General features: G+C 37.9%; 1 protein-coding gene across 2 annotated transcripts in view; it reads left to right on the forward strand.

The window, feature by feature from the left end:
• Positions 1 to 27,488, forward strand: part of GRID2 (glutamate ionotropic receptor delta type subunit 2) — a 687,526-nt gene that overhangs the window by 520,986 nt on the left and 139,052 nt on the right. For both annotated transcript variants that reach the window (XR_008508327.1, XM_036382204.2), the window contains exon 9: positions 22,459 to 22,560. Coding sequence is in view for 1 of the 2 variants with exons in the window: in XM_036382204.2 (XP_036238097.1) it covers positions 22,459 to 22,560 (102 nt within the window). In the remaining variant the exon portion in view is untranslated. The remainder of the gene's footprint in view (positions 1 to 22,458; positions 22,561 to 27,488) is intronic.

Raw genomic sequence — 27,488 nt, forward strand, 5'->3', positions numbered from 1 at the left:
CTTGTGCTCTGTAGATATTTCAAGCAACAGTATGGGGCTGGCATACACTTATTTACTCTTTTGGTGTTGGCAAATGACCTTGTAAATACTAAAGTGACACTAAGAATATGAAAAAGACATTTTTCTGGTAGGTACTGGTTGTTCATTTCTAATATTGTCGATATGGTACAAGTTGACCCTTTTCCATTCAAAGCCAACTAATGTATTTGTTTGTTTTTAATTATGGCAATTGACTTCTGAACTCAGGAAAATGTTGTTACTGCTGTGATTCCTAGGTTACCATCTCCTAATTATCCCAGTCCGAAAAGCACTTGAGTCTTTTGACACTGCCTTATTTTGAAGTGGAGGCTAAAATTCCAGTGACATCCATGACATTTTGGTAGATAGGAGCCAAGCCCAGCTGTGTCTTTTTATTATGTTCCTGAATAATATCCATTGCTTTCTGCTGGGGTGGAGAGATTATGTTTAGCAGACAGCAGGAAATAATTCAGGCAAGACTAAAGGATATAAAAAATTAATAGAGTTACAGCCCCAAAGAGGGCATCAATAATATTGGCAGGGTAGAAAAGAATTTGGGGTAGACAAAACAAAACTAAGCCAGACAAGACTGTGTTAAGTAAGTTAAATAATTCACCAATTAAATTTATGCCTCAAATGCAGAGGTTTGGAGTAATTGTTAGCACAGATGCTTCTAAGTTTTATATTGAGATCAGTTCAAGGTAATTTAAACTTATATCACAGGATGCATATATAGCACAAAAGATGTTTTTGTTAAAGACTTCATTACAAAACTACTTGAAAAATATTAGAAAACATTATCAAAAGAGTCTTACAAGAGGTATGTTACACTCTGGATGAATCTGTTTGTTAGTCAACTGAAAAACTGTAAAACAGTGTTAATGAGGTCAGAAGAAAATGAAAACAAAATAAATTCAAAAGTTTCAAGGAGAAGGTGAAGTGAAAATGAATTATGCTCTTATTCATTTTCTGCACCTTATTCTCTTGGTAGTTCTTAGGTGAAGTGATTTAATTCAGTGTTGTGTCTGAGAAAACACTTTAAATGTGTCCTTTTTGAAAAATATGTCTATAGCCTGCATTATGGTCTTATGGCACTTTGAAATAGATTGAGCACTCCAGCTTTTAAAGATGCTTCAAGGCTCTTTTCAAATCCTTAAAGTCAAGTCTCTAGATTGAGGCCGGTCCTATCAAGAGTGGGAGTAAATCAGAGAATCTGGATTTATGTCTCAAACTCTCAGGAGGGGAAATTCTCCCAAGAAACTCTTCATGTGACAGGCTTAAGCTCCATAATGTTTTCTGCATCCTGGCATAAATCCCTTTGTAATGAAAAGAAGAAAAGGCAGCAGTAGTTTTAATATCAGATTTTCACTATAAAGGTATAAAGAAGTATTTTTAATCTACACCCATATCCAGTTGCAAAAAATACTGCTCTGTGAAAATCCATGGAAAATCTGGCTTTTAATAGATGTCCTAGAATTTCATTTAGCTCTTAGCATCACTCATTATGCTGAAAGAGACCGGGAAACATATCAAAGAAATTATCTGAAGAAAAGCATCATATGGTATGTGTCCAGCTGTTCCTCTAGTCCCACCACCATAATGAGATTACTGCTGCACATAAGAGTTGGTGGGATGAAGTCCTATTATTATTCTAGAATAGAGATTGCTCAGTCTTTGTGAAATTAGCATCCATATTGACAAATTATACAGAACTGGCAAGCTGCATCTCATTTACATATAAACTGTCTTTACTTTTTCAGGCAAAATAAATACTTCTAGGGTCAGACACTCGTGCTAGAAATTGTCATAGTTCCAATTTCATTTTACATCACTGAGGACTTGCTATCTTGCCAACAATAGAGTTAAGTAAATTAATGAATTTAACTCTTATCTGAGTTCATTTAATAATAGCTTGTCTACAGTGCAGAAACTAATCCTTCACCTCCAGGATAGCCATGGGCACTGTTGCAGACAATATTTCCAGCCTCTCCACTGCAAAACTTGCTTTAAAATTTTGTGGTTGAAAATACTTTCACTTCTCTTGACAAGCCTATTCATTTTATTATTGTCATCGCTTTCCCTCAGGCTCTGCCAAGAAGCTTGCACTTGCAGTTTGATCAAATTACATGCTTTTCCTTGATGTGAACATGTAAAACATCACTGCGCTTTGCTCAGGAAATGATAACAGATTACAGAATGTCCCACGTTTACGTCACTGGTTTGAATCCAGTCCAAGCCACTAGTGACTGGCTGTCATCCTTAAATAACCCTTAGGAAACTGGAGAGAGTCTTCATCATTTTAATTTTACAAATGAAATATTTCCTGAATGTGAATGAGGAAAATCTAAAAATTCACATCGTTGAGTGCAGTGCAGTTGAGCTGCAGCTGAGCTTGAGTGGAAAGGAAAATATTTCCAGCAGATGAACTGTAAGGCAGCACTTGATTGACAGTGACATCTCAAAATGATTGAGGAACAGACATTTCTCCTTCTCGTATTTTAATTCACCAAATGAAAGCCTTAGTTCTTTTCCCAGCCACCATTATGATGATAATATTAGCAATCATTATGTATCTAAACACAACATCGATAATCATAATAATGCTACCACATAATAAATAGCAGAGGTAGTAATTTACATAAAAAGTGCTAATATCAATTGCCTCTAATAATGAAAGTGTCTCAATAAACATGCCAATAATACTCTTCTCCACCCCCTTTTGGAAGCTCCACAGAGAAATAAACTCAGTATATCCTAGTTGCTTTTACATCAAGCTTTGAAGACCATCAACTCTAAGCACAGAAAGCAGTTATGTGTCAAACATGCAGTCAAGAAATCATTTGAGATCTTCTTTGAATGATTTAGTCTGTCTGCATTAAAACACAAGCAAACAAAAAACCCAATCTTTTTTAAACTTGTGTTTCATTCCTATGATTCTACATTTCTTTGGTATCTGGTCCCAACATTTTTGCAATACTACTCGTTTGATGCTGAGTCATTATTTTCTTCAGTTTTATGAAAATTGATTTCGGGTTTTTTTCTCCATCAATATTATTATTTTTAGGGTGTAGAGGACAGAGCTAAGTCAATATCACTGCATTAATATAGAAGTGCTGTCGAAAATTCTTCAGATTTATTTGGTATCACATTCAAATTAATCAACTTGATATGATTAATAATCTTTGATAATCACACAGAATTCTCCTAGGTTATTTGGTATGTAAATTATATTTTTCATATTGGATCGTTATTTCTGAGAGAAATTATTATTTGGGATTTCATTATATGATGATGGATCATGATTCTGCTAAGGAAGGTATCTGACTTGCCAAAATTGCCACTGTCCTTGGAAACTTTCAGAAATTTAATGGTCTCCAGAGTAATTGATGACATTTATTTTGAAGTAGCAGGAATTTATAAGTTAAGCACATCTCCATCACATTTTGGTTTGATTCACTGAACTGAAATTTCTATCACAACTTAGATTTACCCTTTTAAAATATTTTTGTGTTGTTCACTATAGCACTTAGACTAGTGACTTATTACAGATATCATAGAATCATGGATTATCCTGACATGGAGGGTGCCCACAAAGATCATCAGGTCAAACTCCTGGCCCAGCACAGAGCGTCCCAAGAGTCACACCAGGTGCCCAAGAGCATTGTTCAAACACTTCTAGAGCTCTGCCAGGCTGGTGCTGTGACCACTTCCCTGGGGAGCCTGTGCCAGAGCCCAAACACCCTCTGGGTGAAGAACCTTTTCCTGATATCCAACCTAAACCTCCCCTGACACAACTTCAGGCCATTCCCTTGGGCTCTGTCACTGTTGACCATGGAGAAGAGATCAGTGCCTGCCCCTCCTCTTCCCCTTGTGAGGAAGCTGTAGACTGTGATAAGGTCTCCCCTCAGTCTCTTGTAATAAACCATGTAATCTAAAGAACCAAAAGGTTGAAAATAACCTAAGAAGGGATGTTTGATGTAGTCATGAGTGCTGTATACAGTTCATGTGAACAGTGTTTTTGTGAATGTTTGCTTGAGTAAGGTTAACAGGAGATAGTTCTTAGTGGGAGGTAGTGAGGTTAGTGTTGCATTTGTCCATGTATATGAGAAGGAGTGCTCAGACTCCCTAAGAATCATCTCAGGGCAGATTTTGTGGCACAAGGAGGGCTGGAATGTCACAAACTTCTAAAAAGGTTGAAAATTTTGGTGCAAAGGGGAGTTCTTGATGATCAACTTTAACTTGGACCTGTAGGTATAGCTCAAATACTTGTGTCTTTTTGTTATTTGTGAAAATTTGTTTCTTTCAAATGGTGAGTAGGTATTTATGAAACCATACTCCTAGCATCCTAATGAGGTAAGGTAGCTAATGTGTCCCAATTTAGAGAATGAGAACTCAGGCACTAAATTCACTCAAAATGTAGAATCCCCTGATAACACAGACCAAGACACAATAGTTGCGAGTGGTGACGTGCAGTAGAGATCATTCAGTTCATCTTTGGAAATGAGATCTGTGTGTGTTGGACAGCATTAACAGAAGAAATTTTTTAAGAATTCTTTTCGTATAATTTTTCTTTCCTTTTGAACCCTATCATTCCTGATGTGTTCCTACTGAATTGTGTTTGAAGATCACTTGAAGTGGTAAGAAGCCCTATGGAAGAATTGTTGAAACTTTGTCTATATTGTACTACAGTTCTCACCAGCACCGACCATGTCTATTTGAATTGATGTTTTTATGTGAACACTGCATCAAGGAAGAAAGTCTTAGAGATATATATAGCTTGAAAAGCACAAGTTTTAGATTAAGGGGAATTCATTCTTCTCATCACAGCTGTCAACATTTTACCTTTGACTATATACATAAGGGATAAAGGGTTCGTTATGTTCCTATGGTTTCAAAAGTAAGAGTGTGAGGTGGAGAGGGAACAGTGATTCTTTAATGTGACGCTGGTGGTAACCTACCCTTTGTGGTTTACAATGGGTCATAGAAAGGCAGATGGTGATCAAAGGAGATGATGAAGACTTTTGGCAGGATGTGGAATTTTCAAAGGGTTAGTTGGATCCAGAACTGGTTGGCCAGGACCTTCATCTATATTTATTGTTTCTTCTTAGGGGCTTTTTTGTGTATTTTCAGGTTTTGCAAGAATATGTCCTTATGTCCGATTCTGATCATTTGGGCAAGATGTTGAAGTTCTGCATCAACTTAAGTTTCTCCCATGTATCCCACTGGGGACTATGGGCATTGCAAGTGCAGAATCTTCTGCTCTGAGGAAGAGGTTTGATGTTCATCTTATCTGTTTTGGAGAAAGATGACAGTAGCTTCAATACAGCAAAATTCCTGACTCCACTGCTAACTTAAGCTTTATAAGCCCAGTTCCCTTGTGCTTATAGGTTTTGCAGTATTCATGTAATCAAAACAAGCCAAGAAAAATTATAAATGCCATTAACTTCATCCCTTATCTATAAATATGAAGTAGATAACTGATATGGCAGCAGTAAGCTTTATGAGTGGTCTGTGAGAACTAGCAAATTGACATGCTGTGCATCCTGGCTCTGAGCCAGAAGAATTGATTTGGGAATTTTTTTTTTCTTTTTTTTCCTCAGCAAATTCCCTACACTTGCAGATGAACTCAGATTATACTGATTTCTGCACCTGCAATGAATTTTATTATTTTATGACACACAGTACCTTTTCTGTCACTTCCTGGGTTTGTTGGGATTTGGGGTTTTGTGTTGTTGTTGTTATTGTGCTGTTTCACTGTTGCAGGGGAAGTGATAGCAAATCCCTACCAAGTGGGTCTGCTTGGCATAAGAGCAGAAGCAAATCCAAGAAGACTGATATTTTTTAAACTCTACATTTTAGAATTGCAGGTCTTGAGCTTTAATAATTAGAGGGTTTGTTAACGGGAGAGAATTGTTACCACAAAAATTTAGGAGAAAGCATTTCTGAATTCCAACTAATCCCATCAGTTTTGGTCCCACTGCACACCTGTTGTTTCTTATGGGATTCCTCTCTCATTGCTATTAACTCATTTTCTGAATGCTAACAACATGTTGAATGTCTTTCTTATGTATTTTATCTAGGAGTGCTAGGGCTAAGAGGTGCATTGATTAAAACAAAAAAATTAGTACAAAGATAATATTTTCAGATATTAGTTTAATTTTAGGTAGTGCTGTAGCCTACGCAGGCTGCTAGAAATGCTGCAAATGTTGCCAAGCTCATGGCACAGCCCAGAGCTGGGGGGTGGCTTGAAGTCATCCATCATGGCTCACCTTTGCTCTTTGGCCAGGAATTCTCTGGTAAATGCTTGTGCCAAGGATGTGCCACAGAGTGTTTTCTTATCAGACCATCCAATAAAAAGTTTCTGACATTCAATCCATGTAGAGAAATGCTGAAGTGATGGTCTGAGGCTCTGCCATATTCTGTGTTTTATTAATTCTGTCAATACCTAATAGCTATGAACAAATCACAAGGAACTGGGGCAGCTCATTCCATGAGGTAATTAATTTACAGAGAATTTTTCAGCCTCATTCCTTTAAATTTGAGAAGAGAAAAATAAAAATGGGGCTGAGCATCTAAGCCAGAGAACTCTGATCCAACGATGCCTGAAGTCAGTAGACTTTGATCAGTTCCTTGTCTTTGATTTGGGACCTGAGTGCAACCTGTTTGCAAAATTCCTTTTTTTTTTTTATTTCTGTTCTAGTTAAAGAATAGAAAAGATAATATTTCTACAGTGTCAAAATTTGCTCAATCCTTGGTTCCTATACATTTAAGGAAGAGGCTGTTATTCTTTTTTAAGATATTAATGCAAATTATGAAGTGTAGCCATGATTGATTTCAAAGAGGAAGAGTTTGAGTTAGAATAAAATGGCCTGCCTAAAGCCTCAAGAAATTACAAATTACTGAGCCAAGCCTACCTCAGGAAAGGCAATTTTATCCTATTCAAAGAGACATTTTTCCTTAGGTATTTTACATGAGAAGCCTCTGCTCTACTGGAAAAAAAAATTATTTACTTTAAAGAACAAACAGCCATGCCTGAAGTTCAAAGATTTGTTTCATCAAAGAAGAAACAGCAAAAACCAAACCCATAAAACAGTGTTGTGAGTTGGTTCTTTTTTTTGTGACTGATTAGTAGCAAGCCATTATTGGAGCTGTCAGGAGCAGCTTCATGTAGTCCACAGGAAATTTCAGGTTTTTAGTGTTAGTGCTGATTCTCTTTAAAGTGCCTTTTGTGGTACAATTGAAAACAATCTCTAAAAAGCCTGCTAATTTTTAAAGCTTTAATTCTAGTATGCTGAGCTGTAAATTAGGACATCTGTCCTCTTCTATCAAGAAAAGGCACATTAGTAAGACTTTTTTAAAACAACAAAAGCAGATATTACCAAGATCATCTTCCACCAGAGTTGTAGGACAACAAAAAGTGGAAATGATGAGTGGAGCTGTTTGCCTATCTCAGAAGTGGTTAAGCTACCACATGCAAACTTTCAGTTTGTTTGTTTCCTTGCTGAATTGAGCTTCCTGTCATAAACAGCATTAAAAGTGGGTCATGACACCTTTAGATCTTTTTTTAATATTGAGGGTAATTTTTTTTCCTGCAGTCTTTCTTTTGCAGAGTTGGAAAAACTTTGCCCTAGTTTAAAAAAAAAAAAAAATGACAGTCCAGACAAAAGCTGGAACTTTTCCAGCTAGAAAGTGTGAAACAAGTAAAAAAATAGTAGGAGGGGAACTTGATAAAAGTTATGCTAAAACACTTCCTACTGTATTAACACTTAAAAAAAAATTAAAAACATTTTGAAGGTTGACAATTACCCAGAAATTAGAAAATTACCAATTTATTTAAATACCATCTTTTGTCATTCAAATGATATGTTTGTATGATTTATGATAGTTTATTCTATCCTGAACTGACATCTGTTATGGAAAACTTCAGCCTATGTAGTTCAAATTGCCAAATCTAGCAAACAAAAAAAATTATGCTTCACAGCACAAATGATAAGGTCACCTTAATGACGGTTCATTAAGGCTCAATCTATTATGTCTGTCTAAGAATACATCAATTTATTCTATGATTGTGTATTACAGCTGCTGCTTATTCTGAGGTGCATTTATATTCAAGGAAATTGGCTTGTTTTTCTTTTAAATATTGAAATCAACCTTCAAGAAACCAGGCAAACCGTCATTGATAAAACTTGCAGATAACTACAGGAGAAGTTGTCTGCTACAAAAAACAGTCTGGATTAATTGATAAAAGGGGACTTACAGGAAAAGAAGATGGATAATGGAAAATACAGATAGAAATTGCTTTGATGAAGGGGAGGCTTTAAACTTTCCATCACTTTTCCTCATTCTGTTTATAGAAGTTTGCTTTCTCCTTTCAAAGGCATCAACTGCCTGTGCAGCACAGGGACAGATGTCCTGCCTTGATCCCCAGAGAGCATCACCTTCAGACAGAAAGGGCTTCACCATCCCTCAAAGAACTGAGGTTGCACTGACCAGTCTGCTTCACTGGATCCTCTTGCTTGTGCTGTTTGAGGATGGGTGTGATATCTCTTTGCCCTTTTCCAGCCACTAAGACTTTTCACACATCAGAGATTGTAGCTCCCTCAGCCATGTCAGCTATATCCTGTGCAGTTCCATGGACTCATTTTCTTATTTAAGCACATCCTCACTGATTTCCTCATGTCATGTGTCGTATTTCATTCCCCCAGGCTCTGACATGAGGTGCAGGAGCTGGAAAGCCTCAGAACAGACCCTGACAGTAAAGATCCAGTCAAAGAAAGCACGTTCCTCATCTGTTCCTGTGCTTATTGTCTCTGGGTCCCCCACCCATTGAGCAGCAAGCCTTTCCATACTTTCCTTTCCATACTGTACTTTCCATTGCCTTCCACAGATATGCATTGGGAGCCCTTCTTTCAGTGCCTTCCTGTTCTTACTGCTCCTAGATGCATCACTTGTGCAAGATCCAGTTTCCTGCCTGCTTCCTGTAGACAGCTGGCAGCTGCCCATTAGCAACTCCCCTGTGCACCCTCTCCAAAAAAACAGATCCCTGAGTTTTGGTCTAGAGGTCAGTAGTCTTGGTGAGAAATCCTATCATGGTGTTGAGGTTGAGGAGACCTCAGGACTGCCAGGCAGACTCTTTTATGTAAAATTTGCAATTTGTCTGTGCCATGGTTTTTCCTTCCCTGCATTTTTTTTCTTTCTGGTCTGTTGTTCTACAACTCCTTTTTGACCTATCTCCATCCTGAGTAATCTATTATAACCAAGGACAGTCAGGCCTACAGGGAAAGGGTTATATCTTTTATAAGACCAAATAATACAGCTGGAAGAAAAACAAGAAAGATTTTTGTCTCAGAGGACTTTCATTAGATTTCTGAGCTCAAAGCTCGTTCTCTCCCCTGACTATATTTCTTGGTCTAATAAAAGATATTACTTCTCTGTACAAGCCTAGCAGGTTCATAGAATTACACCAGCAGAACTGCAATGACACTTCTGTATGAGCAAGGAGACTGAAGCCTATACAATTCAAAATAATACATGTTATATATGTTAGGTTATTTATTCAATGTAATCATTCTGAGCATAGTGATAATTAGCATAGACATAGGGCTGATTAGAGAATGTTTTTCAAAAGAGATGTGAGCCTAATATAGACTTCTGAGATGGGAATAGCAAATGCCAGTGTACTCAAGGTAGGGATAGACCTGTTGGAGTGACTTATACTTTGATTTCAACAGTGAAATAGCACATAAGAAGTAACAGAAAGAAATACTGAGGAAATTCTCTTAGCTATCAAAGTGAGGTAATTATGAATCCCACTAGCAGGGGAGAAGAAAATTAGTGAATATTTTCCAGTTTAGTACATTTTAATAGTATTCTGAGTTTTCAAATCTATCTTGAAATCACCAAACCACAAGACAGACAGGTTTGGGCATCACGGATTTGGACTTAGTGTAGCTTGTTTGTGCAAGGACTTAGTTCTGCTTGTTCAAGGAATTTAAATTTGCTAAACAATGATGCTTGCTGAGAGCAGGGCTGCCATGTGCTGTGAAATGCTTGCACTAAGTTACTGCCAATGCTTTCTTAGAAAGTATGTGGTCTGTGTTTTCATGAGTTGTAAAGCTGATAAGAATTGAACTGGTAAATGCAGATGTTCATGCCAGAAGCCAGGCAGGTCCAATCATGAGAAAAAGGTGTCCTGTAAGGACAATGTGCCCAGGCAAACAAACCAGCACAGCTTTCTGATTATTGAATTCTTTGGAGAAACTGCCTGTAATATCCATAAAGGAGCTATTACATGATATTATTCCATGAATAAATTTGTATATGAAAAATAGATGAATTATTCACTTAGCTTTAGTGCATCTTGCATAGAGGCAATTTATGTTTCCTATAGCAGTACAAATTCTCATTTTAATTAGTGTTTTAATGCAATGAAAAGTGAGCTGAGCATAGCTCCCAGGTGTTGTACTAAAAATGGAGACACACTCAGGATCTGTTCTGAGAAAAAATATAGTTGCATTTGCAGGTGTAGGGATAGGATTGGATTCTCATATAGCCTAGTGAGGCTTATTTTCACTAAAATCCTCTGGCTTACAGCACCCAGACTCCAGCCTCGACTGCCTTATATTCATGTTCATGTTTGCGGGACCTGATTTTGTATTAGGAGTGCAATGAAGTGCAGGTTAAATGAGTAATATATAGCTGTGCCAACACAGTTAATGAAAGCAGCCAGAGAAAAGTGTTTAAAACAGAACAAATGCTGACAGACTAATAGCATTCATCTCTGCTTTAGACAATGGATAGAAGCCACACCAGGTAACAGGCTCTTTTGGCTCTTTGGATTTTTTTCCTTCTTTTGTGTCTTTAGCCTGAAGTGAGGGACTTAAAGCATATTACCCAGGATTGCATAAATGGAGGTTAGTTTTGTAGGGAAATTTTTAAAGATCATGATATTAAAAATAAAAAAATAAGTTTAAAAAATTTTAATGAGGAGTTTTTGTTAACATCTGAAGCTCTAGTAATAATATCTTCTTTCTAAGTTTATGAAAGCCATTAGCGTTCTCCATCAAAACGATAATGGAGGTGAGCTCTTGGACAAGAGTAGTCCCACCAAGGGTCAGCTTTCAAGCAAGCACTCTTAGTCCTGCAGACATTTACACCTTCTCCAGCAGCTGTTAACCTTAGGGGCCTGCTCCTTGAAAGATGATCAGTGTCCCCAGGCAAAAGCTTTGAGTGTGCATTGGGAGACAATGCAGCTGTACACATAGGTGTGGGAATTAAAATACTCGAAGATTCTGGTTTTGGGCTCTGTCTAGCATTTGGAAAGATGATATTTTTAAGCCACCCTTCTCAGTTGAAAGAAATTTCTTATATGGGTAGAGGCTGGTAAGGTAATTTGAGCCTAACTACTGATTTCGTAATGTACTCTTAAGACAGATATTTCTTTCTTCTTAAAAGTAGTAGATCTTTTCAAATTAAAAGATTATTTTAAAATAGGTATCATCCCTTAAAATTAAATCCTAAAAAGACTATAGTGATGAGCACAGTAATCACTTACCTGATTAAATTATCACTGCTATATAAGCCAATATGTTCTTAGAAGGATCTTTGCAGTTTCAAACTAAGAAAGGAAAATTCTCAGTGGTTTAAAGTTCTTGTTTTCTTTACTCAATTTTAGCAGTGTGTGTGAATCTATTGTAGGAATATAGTGTTCTAGCAAATAATTCTCATCGTTTTCAAGACAGATTTATCACGTGTTTCTGCAGTTTTAATTGCTAGGATGTATTTCTAATTTATTTTTGTGGCAAATTCCAGTGTCATTAGAGCAGTGATTTTCATTTGTAAGAAAAATTTATTTCAGTGATTCAGCTATTCTAGACAGGGCTTATTAGATGTGCCATTTAATCTTTTAAACTAATGAGTTACTATTTTCCACGAGGATCTTTTATTTAAGTCTTCAGATACTCTACAGCATATAACTTGCCATTTAATGTTTAAGAAAGCATTTGAAATTTACTCAGACTAATGCCTCTGTTTCTTTAATGCAGAAGTACCCACTCCTGCATGTGCCTCCACTGAAGTAGTTATTTACAGATCCTGATAGGATTTAGATAGTCTTCAGTGGAGCACTGGCTAGTAGTAAACCTCGTGGACTCAAAATTTGCTCTCAACCATGCATGTTGTGTAGTGTGCACAAGTGTAGCATAGGTATTTTAAACAGGTTCTGCACAGCTGTGGTAGCTCCACAGCACTGCTGCCAGGAGCCACCAGTCAGAATTACACTTTACCTGCTGGCCAGGTGATGATGCCTCCTCAATGTCATTGGAGGCAGCATCAAAAGGCCATAGAAGTACAGGTCTGGTTTAGGGACAGCCTTTCTGCTACCTAATGATGAAGCAAAAGCCCTCTGGCATATAGAAAGGAATGAAGCTGAATGTGTTGACTGTGCTGAAAGTGAGTTTATAGTGTTGGTAGTTAGGGAATTGCTTTTCACCATTCTCAGCGTAACATTTGGTTATCAGCGTAGCAGTTCATGGCCTTTGGACCAAAGGTGATTTCAGTAACAGTCTATTGATGCTAAAGAGGCCTTTGCTTTGCAATTAAGGCTAGACCATCTGCAGGCAAAAATTTTAGAAAGTATTACCTGGACCCCATAGAGGGAGGGACTCCAGGTATGAACCAGACCACATCATTCAGAGACTTTCCAGTGCTCAATGCTGCTGGTACCTGTGCTGATCTTCAGGACTCTAGGTGAGCACAGCTGCTTTCATTGCAGTTGAATTTAGTGGGAAGAAGTTAGTTTTTGTAATGCAGGTTGTTGGCCACAGCCATCTCCTCAAATTCACTCTTACCTTTCTGTTCTCCCCTGCCCCAAGTGTCAGGGTCAAAAGAAGCCTTCAGAAGAAGGTGATGTTTCTTCTCAGCTGGGAGCTGGTACTGGTAACTAAATCTGCTTGGTCACTGCTGTGGTAAAGTTTTTTATTGTTTTACTAATAGTTCTGATTCCTAAGAAAACGTCTCTGTGCTGAAGGAGTGGAAGAAAACACCCCACAGTCTTTTTTTCTTCACTACCAAACTCTCAAAAACGTATGGTCCAGTAAATCACTTGTAACATCTGGTCCATAGTGCACTAAAAAGCTGGTGACTCTGTAGCCTTATACTCTGTGAGCATGGGTTGTACTGGAGTAATATTTTCTAACAAAGCAGTGGAAAAATGCAGCTTTGATTTACTGGCCAGTATCAAGCTGGTAAGTCTATGACATACCCAACTTAGCAGACCTCTTTTTTTATGCCAAGGCTAAGAATAAATCCTGAATTTTAGAAACAGGGTATTGATCTATGTGTAAGCAAAGACTGTTTCATTTCTGTGTTCCTCATTTAAGCATCCCAGGAATCTGAAGAATCAATGGAAAGCAGTTTGTCATGTAGTGCTACTCTTGCTGCATTGCCATGTTAGCTCCTCTGTAGTGAGAAACTTGAAGAATTTGAGTAAAAGTCTGTTTTGATTTGTCACATTTTACCTAAGCTGTTCATTCTTTAGGCACTCTCCACAGTTCCTTCACGTATGCACATTTAAAATGGAAATAAGCTAAATTGCCCTTTCATGCAAATTTCTCATGGTCCATCTGCTTTTTTCCTTCTTTCTCTTCCATTTTTTTTTTAATATTTACTTTTTGGTGTTGATTCTTTGTGAGCAGCTGTTTCCTAGCCCCCATGCTTGGGAAGCACATTGCACTAGCATGTATGAAAAGGAGGTGTTCTTGTCACATCTTTCTTTGTACTACATTTAAGAAAGAGCTGGCAAACTCTGCTGTGCCAAGCAGCAGAAAGTGTAAGATACTTTGATGTTGTGTAAGTTTGAACAGCTTCTGGACAGGTACAGATATGCTTAAAGATATAGAAATTGTCTGTGCTGAACACTGGTGTGTGTTCTCACAATACCTACATGCTAATTCCTTTGCTCTTCATGTTGGTGATGAGAGGCTGAATGTGTCTGAGGAGACAGGGACCCACAGTCTTTGAGATAAAAATAGTGATCTTATCACAGCTGCCTCTCTTTGACTTTGTATGTGGTATTTGGAGGAAGTGTTTTCATGTCAGTACATCTGTGCCTCGACTAAGGAGAGGAGGTGTTTTTCTGTGTCCTTTTCTTATTTGCTGTTTCATGGTGAAGTTGAGAATTGTGTAGCAATGACAAAGATGCTAAGTATAGTATGAAATGAGGTTGTTCTATTTCCGAGGTTTTCAGGACATGTATTTCCATGGTATATGCATCCTAGGAACATTCTCCACCCTCCACCAGGTCCAGTGAACTCATGTTTCATGCCTGAGGAAAACAACCACAGCAGTACTGCCCAGTGAGCATTCAGTAGCTGAATAAATAACTAAATGTACTTTTGAGTAAATAGTGCTGAAGTATTGTTTCATTTAAAATCCTTTAGCCTGCCAAATTAAAATGGAGATTCCCAATGCTATGCCTGAAAAAAGTATACTTCATAACATTGTTATTTGTACGAAAAGATAACCAGATGTAAAGTTCCTTGATGCATTACTGTGAAAGCAATGTGCAATAATTCTGCTTACACTTCAAAAAAAAAGCTAAGGAGGTGCCACTCAGATTAGTCCAGATGTTCTGTAGCCTCATTGGGCCCCATGTATATTTAAACATGCATTCTTTGCCAGCTGCCTTTAGAATGAGCACCGATTTCTTTAGTGCAAGCACAGATCTGTGCTACTGCTCTGCTACTGCAGTTCCTGGGCTGGAACTACACAGGAGTCTCTCTTTTTCTTCCCAGCTTGGAGAGTGATCTATCTAATACACAATTCTCCATGTGGATTTACTTCCAGAGCTGACTCCCAGACTACTAATTCAGTGATTATATTGAAGGGGAGAATTTTATTGCAAAAAAAAACCAAAGCCAAGGTGCTTCTTAGCATCCATGCTCACCCAGCTGACTGCAGTGCAGTGTGGAGGGGCCCAAGCAGCTCAGCACTGGTAGCACTGCTGCAGAAGCAGGGCATTCACTATAGGCCACTTTACTCTGGAGGATTCACTTTAGTGGCTTTGCTGGACTGGGTTTATTCAGAATGCTGCTCTGTAAACCCACTTCCCTCCAAAAGGAACAGTGGTTGGTTTACTCTGCACTATTACTATTTGGATTTCTTACTGGAATGCTGCCCCCAGAATTCTTGAGCCCTGCAACAGCAAACGAGTTTTGTTGATATTCTAGTTTGACAAACCGTTTCTGAAAATTTGGTTCTCAAAAAAGCACCTTACTGAGCTGCGGAGAAAGCTGGGAGTGTGCTGAAGAATGTTTGAATACTGCCAGGGAACTGATGAGAACCTGAAATGTGCTCTGTGTGTGTTCTTGCTACCTGTGGAGAGGGAGCTTCATGCAACCAAGTGGAAAACAGTGCTTTTCATTGTTTTTCACTGAATAGGTTTGATCCCGGGTTTTATGATGGTATCAAAAGCTTATATATTGTGATTTAATACAAGCTGGAGAAGTAACCTTGAAGAGATTTCTCTGATTTCATAAAGATGCAGTGGTGGACAAAACAGACAATATTTTTATATATTTTTATAAAAATTCAGTATTTTTATACCAATTTTATAAATTTGTAATATATTTTATGGGTTTTTAACAATTTGATATTTTTATAACAATTCAGTTATAAAAGCTGATTTGAAGGTTTTTGGTTTTCTTCCAGGCTTGACATGACTTAGATAAAAGACATCCTTTTTAACTCTTAATATGCTTAATGAGAAAGGAGACAAGCATTTGCAATTAAAAATCAAAGTGACTAAATTTAAACTGTATACAAACCTGAACTTCCTTGGTATTATCAATTACCCTGGGATAATTCAGACATCAGCGAAAAATCTTCCAGTGTAAAAAGAAAGTGATATTCATAGCTTTTACTCTGGCAGTATGAAGAAATTTGTTAGCAAAGAGGTGAAGTCAGTATTGGGTCAAAGAACAGGCTTTTCTGAGTATTTGCCTTTAATTGAAATATGGAGGCAATGGGAAAAGAGATCAACATCTGACTCATTATTATCCTTGCCCGAGTCTTTTCTTCAGAGTTCGGTAAGGTTGTCAGAGGATGGGAGTAAAAAAAGAAAACAGCAGGAAAGATGAAAGCAAAGGAAACAGGGCTATAGAGTAATTTATTTTGTTAAGTCCCATCTCCCTCATAACACAAAAAGAGAAGGAGGAGTAGGGGAGAAGTTTTCTGACAGGACTGCCTGAGAGAAAAGGAGATCCAAGGGCAAAGAGAAAGGGGAAAAGACCCAAAAATGAGTCAAAGCTGGATGTGGTGAAAAGTGATGTCCCTTGACCAACCCAAACCCTGAAAAAAACAAACAAACCAAAGAAAAAACCAAAACAAAAAGGACAGGAAGAAGCCACAGGAAATGGAAAGGAAGATCAAGGGAAAGAAAAACAGAGAGGACAGAAAATACACTGAAAGTACACAGAGAAATGGATGGCAAGAGGTATTGCAGTGTAGGAAAGAGGAAGATAAGCACAGGTCAGGGAGCTGCTGGGAGTACTGAATTCACAGTAAAAAAGGGACTAAGAAGGGAAAAAAGGGTATTTTCCAAAGATGAGAGATGACGGAAGGGGACAATTATAGATTAAGACCACCAAATTTCAAATGAAAGGGAAAGAAAAAATAGAGAAAGTAAGCCAGAGATGAAGAGATGGTGGGGGGAGACGTCAGGGATCATTAGAATGACACCACTAGCTGGGAGAGATGATTCATTTTCTTTGAAATGTGGTGATTTACTATACATTTGAAAAATTATACCATTAGGTTCTAGAAGCTTGGCCTAAGCACTGAGCATCAGCTTTTTGAGTAGAGCATGCAGTGGGAGAATACCTATGAAGTCTGTGTTGTTTCCCCTGTAAATTCAACATTTGTCAGTGGTCTAAAATACCCAATTATAACTTCTGGCAGCAGTCTGGGTCCTTGAGAAAACATTGAGTCAGTAGCTAGTAGGCAAATGAACAGCAGGTTGTAACTTTCCATTAGCTTCTTTATTTCAGTTCAGTAAGAAAAGAAAATTTGGGTAGTCCCCAAAGCAAAATATTTTATTTAACTCTGTTCACTGTTATTCTGCCTTGTGCATTGCCTTTGAGGAAAGAAATTTCTATTGAGGTCACTTGCACTTGTGTCTATGATCAGTTAACAAAACAAATAGCCCACCTCAGCTTCTGCAATTACAATCCTTAGCACACTGGATATAAAACTAAACTTGAGTATTCATGTCCTCCTAACAGCTTGAAAATAACAGAGCAAGTCTAGGGGCAGGCCATTCCTCCTAGGCCAGAGACAAATTAAAGCAATAAAACATACTGTACAAAATAATTAACTGAATGCACAGAACTATATAGATTTCACCACACAGAATGTAGGGGAAACAAATGCTTCTATACATTATCCAATTGTTGAGCACAGTGTTTTCTATTGATTTTAGCAACTTAGTATTTGCTGACTATTACCTAAGCTTTGGTGAAAGTAGCAGTTAAACACAGAAATCTGTCCTGCTAACCAATCCTATTAGGAAATTGCTGAAAAAAAAACCAGATCCTTACTTCTTTAATCAAGCCCAGGGGTACAAAAGGCCTCAGTTAACCACTGGCCACCAGATTTTTTTGCAGATTTGGTTGATCAACTGTTGGTTGCTGGCTAAAGAGCTGAATGGAAAGGACTATTTAACCAGTTAACAGAGCATCTGGCTACTTTTTTACATAACTGACAGTATCATATTGGTGGCCAAAATATGTCTTTTATGGTGTTTCTTCTATAAGACATAGTCTTTAAGCAATAAGATTTAATGTCTGATTTTCCAGATGCCCTTGGACATATTAAACAACAGCTGACAAGAGGCATGAGGAATACTCCGTGCAAAACAATTTCTGGGTTGTCCTGCTTGAATTTTGCCTAAACTGGTGTCCTAGAAAATTTTGCAAATGCTGAATCCACACACCACCAAAAGAAACTCTACCTTTTTCTTCATTTTTTGTTGTGCGCCCCATTTCATGTCTTCCCGACACTCCTGGGAGCTCGAATCTTCCAGCTGAGTGTCATTTTGTGACAGCTTCATGAGATCTTTTCCATTTCTGTGAATTTAGTGTGCTTTGGAATGGAAAAGGGGATTATTAATGCACATGTCTTCCACTGAGGTTGGATCTTGTAAGAATTCAGTTTCGAAAGCAGGTTGGACCCAGGTGAAAATTGAGGAGGGAATTTCTGAAGCACATGTGGGTACTCCAGGCAGGGAGGCTGCTCTTTCTGTGACTCACCAGCTCTCTATGAACTCCTCTGTCCTGGGCATTTCCACTGGAAATATTTTGTCAGGCTGTCCATACTAAAACCAAGGTATTGTTGGGACTTTTTTCTTTAAATGACAGATAAATAAATGAAAGAGGAGTCAGTGATCCCAATGTCCTTATAGATTTGGGTTGCAGATGTGGTATAGTTTTATTTTTCAGGTTTCCATTGCACCTCCTCTAGAGTTGTTTTCTGCTCTTGACCCTTGTGTTCTGATAATGCAGCCTGAGTTCCAAGGTGGTTGCATTGGATAAACCAGTGCCTGTATATTTTCTATGTTAATTGAAGCAGCAGAACACTCTAAACTTTGATGTAGTGACAACCACTTAAGCAATTAATCTGTAGCAGTATTCTGGTTTTATTCATTTTCTCTGATGGTCCTCAACTGTGGCCATACCAGGCCAATGTATTTTTCTTGATTAATTGACACAATCTGCACTTTACTCTGCCAGGAAAAGAAGTGAAAGCTCTCGGATATTCAGCAGAGTTCACTGGTTGCATAGGAAGTAGGGGAGGAAAACTGGCTGTAAGCTCTGTCGCAAAGGCATTATAGACTTTAGTGTTCCAAGTTCCTTATAAATAATGAAATTGTAAGTACACATGAAATAGGATTGGCCTACAGTAATATTGATATACAAATTAAAGACCTTCCATAATGCATTGTTCATATAGTCAAAAATTTCTAATGAAGAAGGGAAGAAAATTTTTGGCTTTGCCAGCAAAACAGGAGAACAAAGCTCATTTCAACAATGATGACAGTGAGGATAACAAGCTAGGATGTGGGATGAACAGAAAGATATTTCAATTTGGGTATCAAAGGAAGTGGAAGACTGACAACTTTTCCATCTTCATCATATTATATCAAACCTGGCAGAGTGAAAGCTGTCATTAGAATAAATAAAAGGAACTGAAACAGAAGTTCAAAGCACTATAAATGATAAATTTTGTGTGGTATGAAGATGACAAGCACTGTGCTCAGTAAGAGAGTTCCCATCACCCATCTGCCCAAATCCACCCGAATTAATGTGAGATTCTGCTATTGTCTGATCTATTCTCTCATTTCAACCATCAGAGAGAGAACAAAAGTAAAAGGAAGTAACTGCAGAAGCAGCAAATGTTTTGCAGAAGCATTTAAACGAGACAAAGCTGAAGAGGGAGCTTCATACCACCCCCATCTCAATGTTTCAGCAGTAGTTACATTTGCTCCTTGCTGCAATGACAAGCTCAAATTGTCATCAATAAATGTTGATTTGTTTTCTCCTAATAACAGTAAGCAGCTCCCACTCAAAATCAATTTCAACTTTGTTGGCAAGACACTGCACATTTGTCTTCACCGTGACTGAGCTGCATAAAGGAACAATTGAATTGAAAATTAAATGAAGAATAATTGAAAATAAAAGTGCCTTTTTAAAGGAAAATTAGTGCTATGCTGAATTTCCAGAAATGTTATGTTGGTGGGGGGGTTTTGCCTTAAAAAAGGTAGGGTTGGGCTAAAAACTTAATTGTATAAATATGTGCACATTAATGTGCATAATTAAAAATGGACTTTAACTTCAAAAGGATAAAAAGGCTCTTCAGCAACTTCCTAGGGTTTTAGTTCTGGCAAAAGCAACAGAGTTTCTGCAGTAATTATACATCCAACACATTTGGATATGCTAATTGGATCTAAGTTCTAATTAGTTTCTTTGTGTGACTAAGAATGACAATCGCTGAATTAATTTAATGCAGCTTTGTTCTGAGCTTAGTACTGTTTTCACTATTTTTCATATGAAAATGTTGCCCATGAAATGCTTTGCTTTATGGGATGTCAGTGGTTTGACACCTACAAAGTGCAGTGCACGTTCATTTGCTGCATTTCCCTGTTCCATTATAGGCCATACACTCCAGCATTTAGGTTATTCCACTCAAAGTGTTGCAGGGCTTTTCCAGGGGAGTGGTGAGGACCTGGAAGGTGTCAGTAGTCCATCCATGACTAGAGGGCAGCTGGGTACACTGTGGAGGAGCAGAAGAAGCAGAGAGGGCTGCTGTGATTCCTTGCTGGTCTTTGTGATCGGATGGGAACACGAAATGGGGAAACCCAAACGGGGATGATTCGTGCTTTTATTTGGAAGCAGCCATAGGAAAGAGGAGCAATTTCAAGAGATTCATAGGACACCTCCTGGTTTTGTTTTTCCTTCTATCCTGTTGCTGCTTTCAGTTTCTCTGGGGTTTGGATCTACTAGATCCTTGATTCAGTCATTACTTGTGATTACAAGTATGCTCAGCATTACCCTCACTCATTCCCGGTCTGGAGGATAACCTTGACTTCAGAAGGGCAAGAATTAGCTCTGAGTACTCCTGAAAGCAGCAGAGAGAAGTGATGACATTTTTTTAAGGCCATGTTCCTCTAGGAAACCTAGAATCATGGGATCATTTAGATTGGAAAAGACCTGTGAGACCATTAAGACAAACCCAATTCTACATAATTGCAGAAATTTTTTGTTGTTTACTATTTGAGATGTTCATTTCCCAAGGAGGCATCTTCAAAGAATTTATATAAATATATTGAAATTTAAAAACTTAGGAGTTGCTTTAGTCTAATAGATGTAATGAAGAAAACAAATCTTTCAGATTACCACTTCTAAAATGGTTAAATATGTTTACTTGAAGTCTGGTCTTTATCTTCTGTTTCACTTTGAAAGATCTATGAAACACATATACAAAGCCTTTTCACATGAAGTGCTGAAAATAATGATTTCTGTAAATTCCTGTTCAAGCACAGTCAGCAAACTCCCTTCTTTACAAACCCTTTCAGATGGTTTGAGGCAACCTGCCATTTCTATGACTCTGTGTGAATTTACAGTAATATTTTCCATTTTTTTTTACAGTTTGTGTTTCTCTCAGATTATGGTGCTGAATTCCCCAAGAGAATAGTTTTAGTAGAGGCCACTGGACCCAACAATACCCTACTGATGTTAGTCTCAGTTTATCAGAGGAAGCAAGACCTTTTGTTCCTTTAAATAGGAGTCAGAAGATGAGCATCCCTGGAAAGGTTTCATTCACAGTCCATGGAGAAGTGATTCAGAGCAAGAACTGGTAGCTACAGGTGCCTGTCTGTCCCTTTGGCTGTGTAATGACTTCACATAGGCAATTGGTTTACCTGCCATAATTGAGACTCTGCTCCACGTCCTCTGAAGTCAATCATTGTCCTCCTGTTGGGTTTTAGATTTAGCACTGGTAATTGTGCAGGACAGCTGAGTGTGGAAATGAATTTAAAAAATGAAACTGGTTGTCTTGGTGTGTGGTGCTAAGGGATGTGTGGTTGATTGATTTGTTTCTCTGTGCTTCAAAAAAAGCATCTACCTGTCATAGAAAATCCCAGGCAAGTTACATTTTCGGAGAAGCTGAATTGCAAGTCAGTATCTACTACACCCAGATTGAAAGGCAGATAATCCTAAACACATTCCTGAGCAAAAAAGCTTCATCCAAGAAGCTTAAGAACTACAATAGCACCAATGGCATAGATGAACTTCTTTTTCTGCATAGTCTATTGCAGTACCCTCTCAATCCTGTGATGTGCCTATCCAATGGTCTTTTCCTCAATCATCTTTAAATGTGATTTTTAAACTGGCTTAAAATCACTGCTGTTTCATTACCAATTAGTAGTATAAGCTTTAATTAAAGCTGGTGTAATTCCTTTTGTCAGAGTTCCACTAGGAATGATGGGCTGGAGCAAAGAGTGTGCTAAAATGATGGTAGCTATTATTTCTCCAATTAGTGTATTAATGAAAGTAAGGTAGAAATATTGCTACAGGTACAGTACTTTTTATGTCTTTCACTAATATTGATATCCTCTCTGACCTCTTTTAAAGCAACTCATATAACCCCAAATCCTGGATGCTGTCATCCATTGCACACTGGTATTTAAAATCAAAACATGATATCCTTAATTGCTTAATTTTCAATTTCAAGATGAATCTGTGCACAAGCCATCCCCTGAGTTTCCATCCCATTGAGTCCAAAACGTATTCTGTCTATTTCATACATTCCTGCTTAAAGACACCTAGCAGGAACGACTAGCAAAATTTTATGGGCAAATGAGAAAATGATTTTTGTTTTCTCTTTTAGCTTGGCTGCTGGAATCCTGTAACTGGTCTGAATGGGTCACTAACAGACAGAAAGCTGGAGAACAACATGAGAGGAGTGGTTCTGCGTGTGGTGACTGTGCTGGTAAGCAGATGCTCATCCTTCTGCACTAGCAGGAATGCATTTTCTTCCTTTTGCCACATCTTTTTACTAAATGCATGGTTTTACCAAGAAGGTAGTTGGTGTAAGAGGCTCTGATTTGAGCTGGTCACAAAAAAACCCAGAAAGATTGATAATTTTCCACAAAATAAAATTGTTTATCAGTACAGCACTTTTCAGACTGAATCAAACACATTAGAACCTGTTTCTTCCACAGGCACATTCTAAATTAGGTAACACAAGCATGTGAGCTGATAAAGGGCAAGCTTCAACTGTTAGCTAAAGCTACCTAGCTGAAGCTCTAAATAATTCAATTCCAATCACCTTGGCAAATTGTGTGCAGTCTAACACAAATTGTCACACTCAGAAAATATTCAAGGTCAGCTTAGGTCAAGTAATGTTAGTTTGGTAAAACATCCACTGTCCCATCCTGGCTTTTCGTCAGCCAGGTTCTTCCCCTGTGTGCACATCTTACATTAAGAAAAATTCTTGGTTTAACGCTGAACAGACAATGTCTACCAGGATAGGAATTTGTGTTATGAGGCCAGTGTATTCCCTGCCATAAACCTAGCTTGAGGAGAAGTTTTTAAGAGTGGAGAAAAAAAATAAAGAAAATATGAGACATACAGGCCTCTTTGGACCAATGCCCAAATACAAAGTTGATCCAGGGCTGCAGAACTGTCAAGGTTAGATTGAGCTATTTCTCTTGCTGCCCTCTACTTGTGTTTGAGTTCAGTGTCTAAAGGCCCAGCACTTTTTTATAAACAGCAAGCTGAGGAGTTTTCAGGGTTTGCATTGCTGACAGTGCATGATAAAGGGTCAGGGGTCGAAAGTGAAATCACCAGAGCATGTCAGTACCACGGACAGAGCAGTTTCACACCCCTCCCATTATTTTATGTGGATTTAGACACCTTTACCTGTCTGGGTGAGCATTTTGTTCCAGATCTTAGTACATTAGAGAACTTCCTGTGGTAGAATCTACAAGACAAAACAAACCAGACAACCACAAGCAAAAAAACCCCACAAACCTAAAAAAGAACCCAAAACCAAACTAAACAACAGCAAAAACAGCAAAAGCCAGCTAAGGAGGAATGAATTCACAGAGGGGAAAAAAAAAAGAAAAAAGAAAGGGTTAACAGAGAGGGGGAAGATTACACTTTAATTGAATGTTTATCATAATAGCATCATGGTGGCAGTGGCTGGTCTCTGTTTTGCCTGATACTCCTATTAATTGGTTCAGTATAATTATCTGTTGACAAAAATGATCTGTGGATTTTGCCTAGAAAAATAAATTTGAATTAGAATATTAGCATTGTTTTTAGTAGTAGTTCTTCCCTCTCTCCCCACTGTTCCTGCTTTATCCCCAGTTATCTTTGTTCCCTTGACAGAGAGCTTCTTCTTTCATGTTATTATAGCATGGATATATATATCAGCTTGCAAAGATACACAAAAGTAATTACCTATCCTGTTAGGATTGTACAGTAATTATAAAAGTAAAGACAGAAATTTAAAGTTCGACGCAGCACAGGGCATTTCAGTCTCCTCACTAGTTTTATATCTTCTGGGAAGGACAATACTGGAGATTTGTATTTAACCTGTGATGAAAATGTGTGATTCTTACCTTGAATGTGAGAGCAGGAGGGATTTCACCAATTAACTTTATTTTAGTGGTGATCTTCACTGTATTTTCTCTTCCATCTCTTTCTCTGTTGTTCAATTAAGTCAATACATTTCTGTGAAAAGTAAAGAATCTATATAGATTGTGAATTATTATTGTTATTAATTCTGCCATTTTCTAACAGAATGATCTTGATCCAGGGAAACAAGTGTTAAAATTAAATATTAATATCTTTGAATATTAATAGGTTTCTTTTTCATTGAGGGTCGAGAAGTTTACATTAATTTATAATTTAGCTTTGTTAAAAGTTCAAGTCTCTCATGCCTTTTTAGATAGCACCCCTTCTCCTCTTCCAATTTCATTTTGTTATGCCTTCAGGTTGAAAAGGACCTTTTTTTTTTAATTGCAGTAGAATTTGAGAGAATAGCAACTTGCAACACCTGGGTTTATATTGCATTATACTAATGAAATTAAACCTTCTGGAGTCTGAAAATCATAAATGATTGTGATTTATTTCTTCAGTCTTTCAAAAAGCAAATGCTGAACAATTTCCATCATCCACATCCATCTACTAATTCCTTTCCCTAAGTAAGCGTAATAATTATGAGCTATGTATCTGCAGACCTTATCCCAAATCTCTTTGTGAGTATGGCAGAATACAGCATAGCCCCAGACTGGAAATCATCTGGTTTCACTTGGCAGAGGATCCTGGCTCTTCTGCAGTACATGTGAATTCTCTCCTTTGCATAAATAGCAATAAGAAATATTTCTTTCTGGTTTATTCTGAGGAGAACTGTGGTCATGTTTGTCTACACATAATTCAATGTTTTAATCCGAGTTGGATTAGTACCACAATTTCTGCACTTTTAGAAAAGGCTTATTTTGTCTAACTTAAATATCAGATATCTCTGTCTTGGACTGCTTCCATACATGAAGCTGAAGTCTGAACTTTGTGTTTGACAAGTTGCTCTCAAGTTCAAGTCACTTGCTGGTGAATTTCTGAAATGTATTCTGAGTTTCTGAAGTGTAGCTCAATCAAAGGTCAGCATAGCTGTTCCAAACAAATTCAGAGTGTCTTGAATGAACAATTGCCTAAGAAAAAATTTAGCTATATAACCATTTTGGCTGTCTCAATTTCTTCTCTTTTTCAGTTATTCAGTTTTATTAAAAAAGACCTAAAATGCAGCAGACATTCTCATAATATCATTGTATTAGCCACAGCAATTACTGAATTATTCATGTGAATATTAAGACATTGAAATGCAATGAGATTTGGTCCATTTGACGATGAATAGGCCAGCAGGTATTTGTAAAATTGTATTTTCTTAAGAATCCCCTGTTGTTCAAAATAGGAAAAAGTTTGAATTTCTCTGTTTTAAAGCATTAAAACCTTGACTGAAAAGTACAGAGCCTTTCCTGAAAATGCATGAGGTATAGTATCCTAATGGTGCAAAAGATCCTCGTGGCTCTACATGAAAATTCAAAACAGCTCCCAAACAGAAATGTATTTTCATATCTGGAGGGTCCTGAGAAGACAGGCAGGATAAAAGAAAGACAGATAACAGCAAGCCATGCTGAATTATGCTTTGCCATACATCCCTGTACATAGTATCTCAAGAGTTATCACCCAGTTTACCTGCACAGAGAGAGCTGCAGGTTGGTCACCCTGGGCTGCAAGTGGGCACTGTGGGATGTGATGTAGTGAAAGGACTTGGCAAAAGGATAGATAAGCATAGAAAGGAAAAATAATTAAGAAACATCATTTGCACAGTGGAAAATGTTATCGTATGTGGACTAGTTTAATTCTCAGTGGTTGGTATTTAATTCATGAGCATTTGTTGCCCAGATTAGAAAAGAAAGAAATTTGAAAGCAGACAGTGTCTTTAGGGACATTGAGCTGGCAGGAGGTCTGCATCTTCAGTCCCTTTTCCTATTGAATTTACCACTCAGAGATGAAACATAAGATATGAAGCTAAGGCCTGATTTTAAAAGCTGAAACTGTCTTTGGGATTTGAATTCCAATACTGGCTTAAAGGAAGTTAAAAAAAAAGTTCTTTATGAAGCTGGAGTAACTTTCAGAGTGACTGGGGAAAGGACAGGCATAAGGAAGATGAAATAAGACAGACAGTGTTTAAGCATATGCAGAGGAACAAACAGAAGTGATAAAGCATTAAAAATGTCAGGGCAGAAGCATCAGTGACTGACTGTACAATAAAGATCAACCTCAGGAAAGATTACGTGCAGGATACCTCATTAAATACTGAATAAATATTTTATAATAGTGTGCAATAGTCTCATAGATAATTCTTCTTATACTTTCTCCCAATATTTTTGGTGATCACTTTTCTCATGCAGTCCTGATCCCATTCCCCCAATTTCAAATCGGAATACTGTGGACTTCTGTAAAGTCTCTTGATTCCATCAGGCAGCTCTATCTCTGCCCTAGTGCCCAATCTTTTAAGAAAAATTATTTCAATTGAGGCATGTATTATACTGTGTATATCTATCTATCTGTCTATCTATCTATATATATAGGTATATTGGACTGCAGTAGTACCCAAAATAGTAGCAATTAAATCATTATTACAAAAAAGAAACTAATATTCCTTGACAGAGGCAGAACCTGTCTTCATATTCCTCTTGCAACCACCACACCTGTACAAGGGCCAAGTTAAATTGCTACTGACTGGGCACAGGCCTTTTTTAATAGCTGTTTTATGTCCCTTTGAGCTACCTAGCTTGTATTAAAACAGGTCATAAACCTTACAGTTATTCACTACTGGCATCATTCATTTGACAAGCTTTAATCTCACAGCCTGCTGGGAAACCCAGCGCCTTTTTTTTTTTCAATTATTGTTATTTTCAACCCATTTTTCTGAAGTAGCAGGTACTATATACTAGATAAGGTGGTTATCGATCAATTCAAATGTTTTGGGACCTGGCTGGGGCCGCAGTTTGACAGCAAGGTAGGTGCAGTGCCAAGCCTGGTAGGACCAGGCTAACTCATTTCTGTGTCAAGGGCTGTCTCTCAGGGCTCCCTGGCTTTTATCTTCTGGCTGACCCTTACCCATCTGCTCTGTGGGCCCATTTGCATTCCAGAGCAATTCACATAGTTCACAGAAATTTGACTTTGAAACAGAAAGAGGCTCTTACTCTGGCTGCAATTATCCTTCCTCACAACACAAGGCAGAAAAGGAGGTGAGCTGCGTGACACAGCTCCTTATGAACAGGAGCCCTTGCAAGGCTGCCTGAGGGAGTGCAGTGTAGCTGCCAGCAGGTTAATGCACCCATACCA

The sequence above is a fragment of the Molothrus ater genome, chromosome 4 (genome assembly GCF_012460135.2).
Source record: "Molothrus ater isolate BHLD 08-10-18 breed brown headed cowbird chromosome 4, BPBGC_Mater_1.1, whole genome shotgun sequence".
Lineage (NCBI taxonomy): Eukaryota > Metazoa > Chordata > Aves > Passeriformes > Icteridae > Molothrus > Molothrus ater.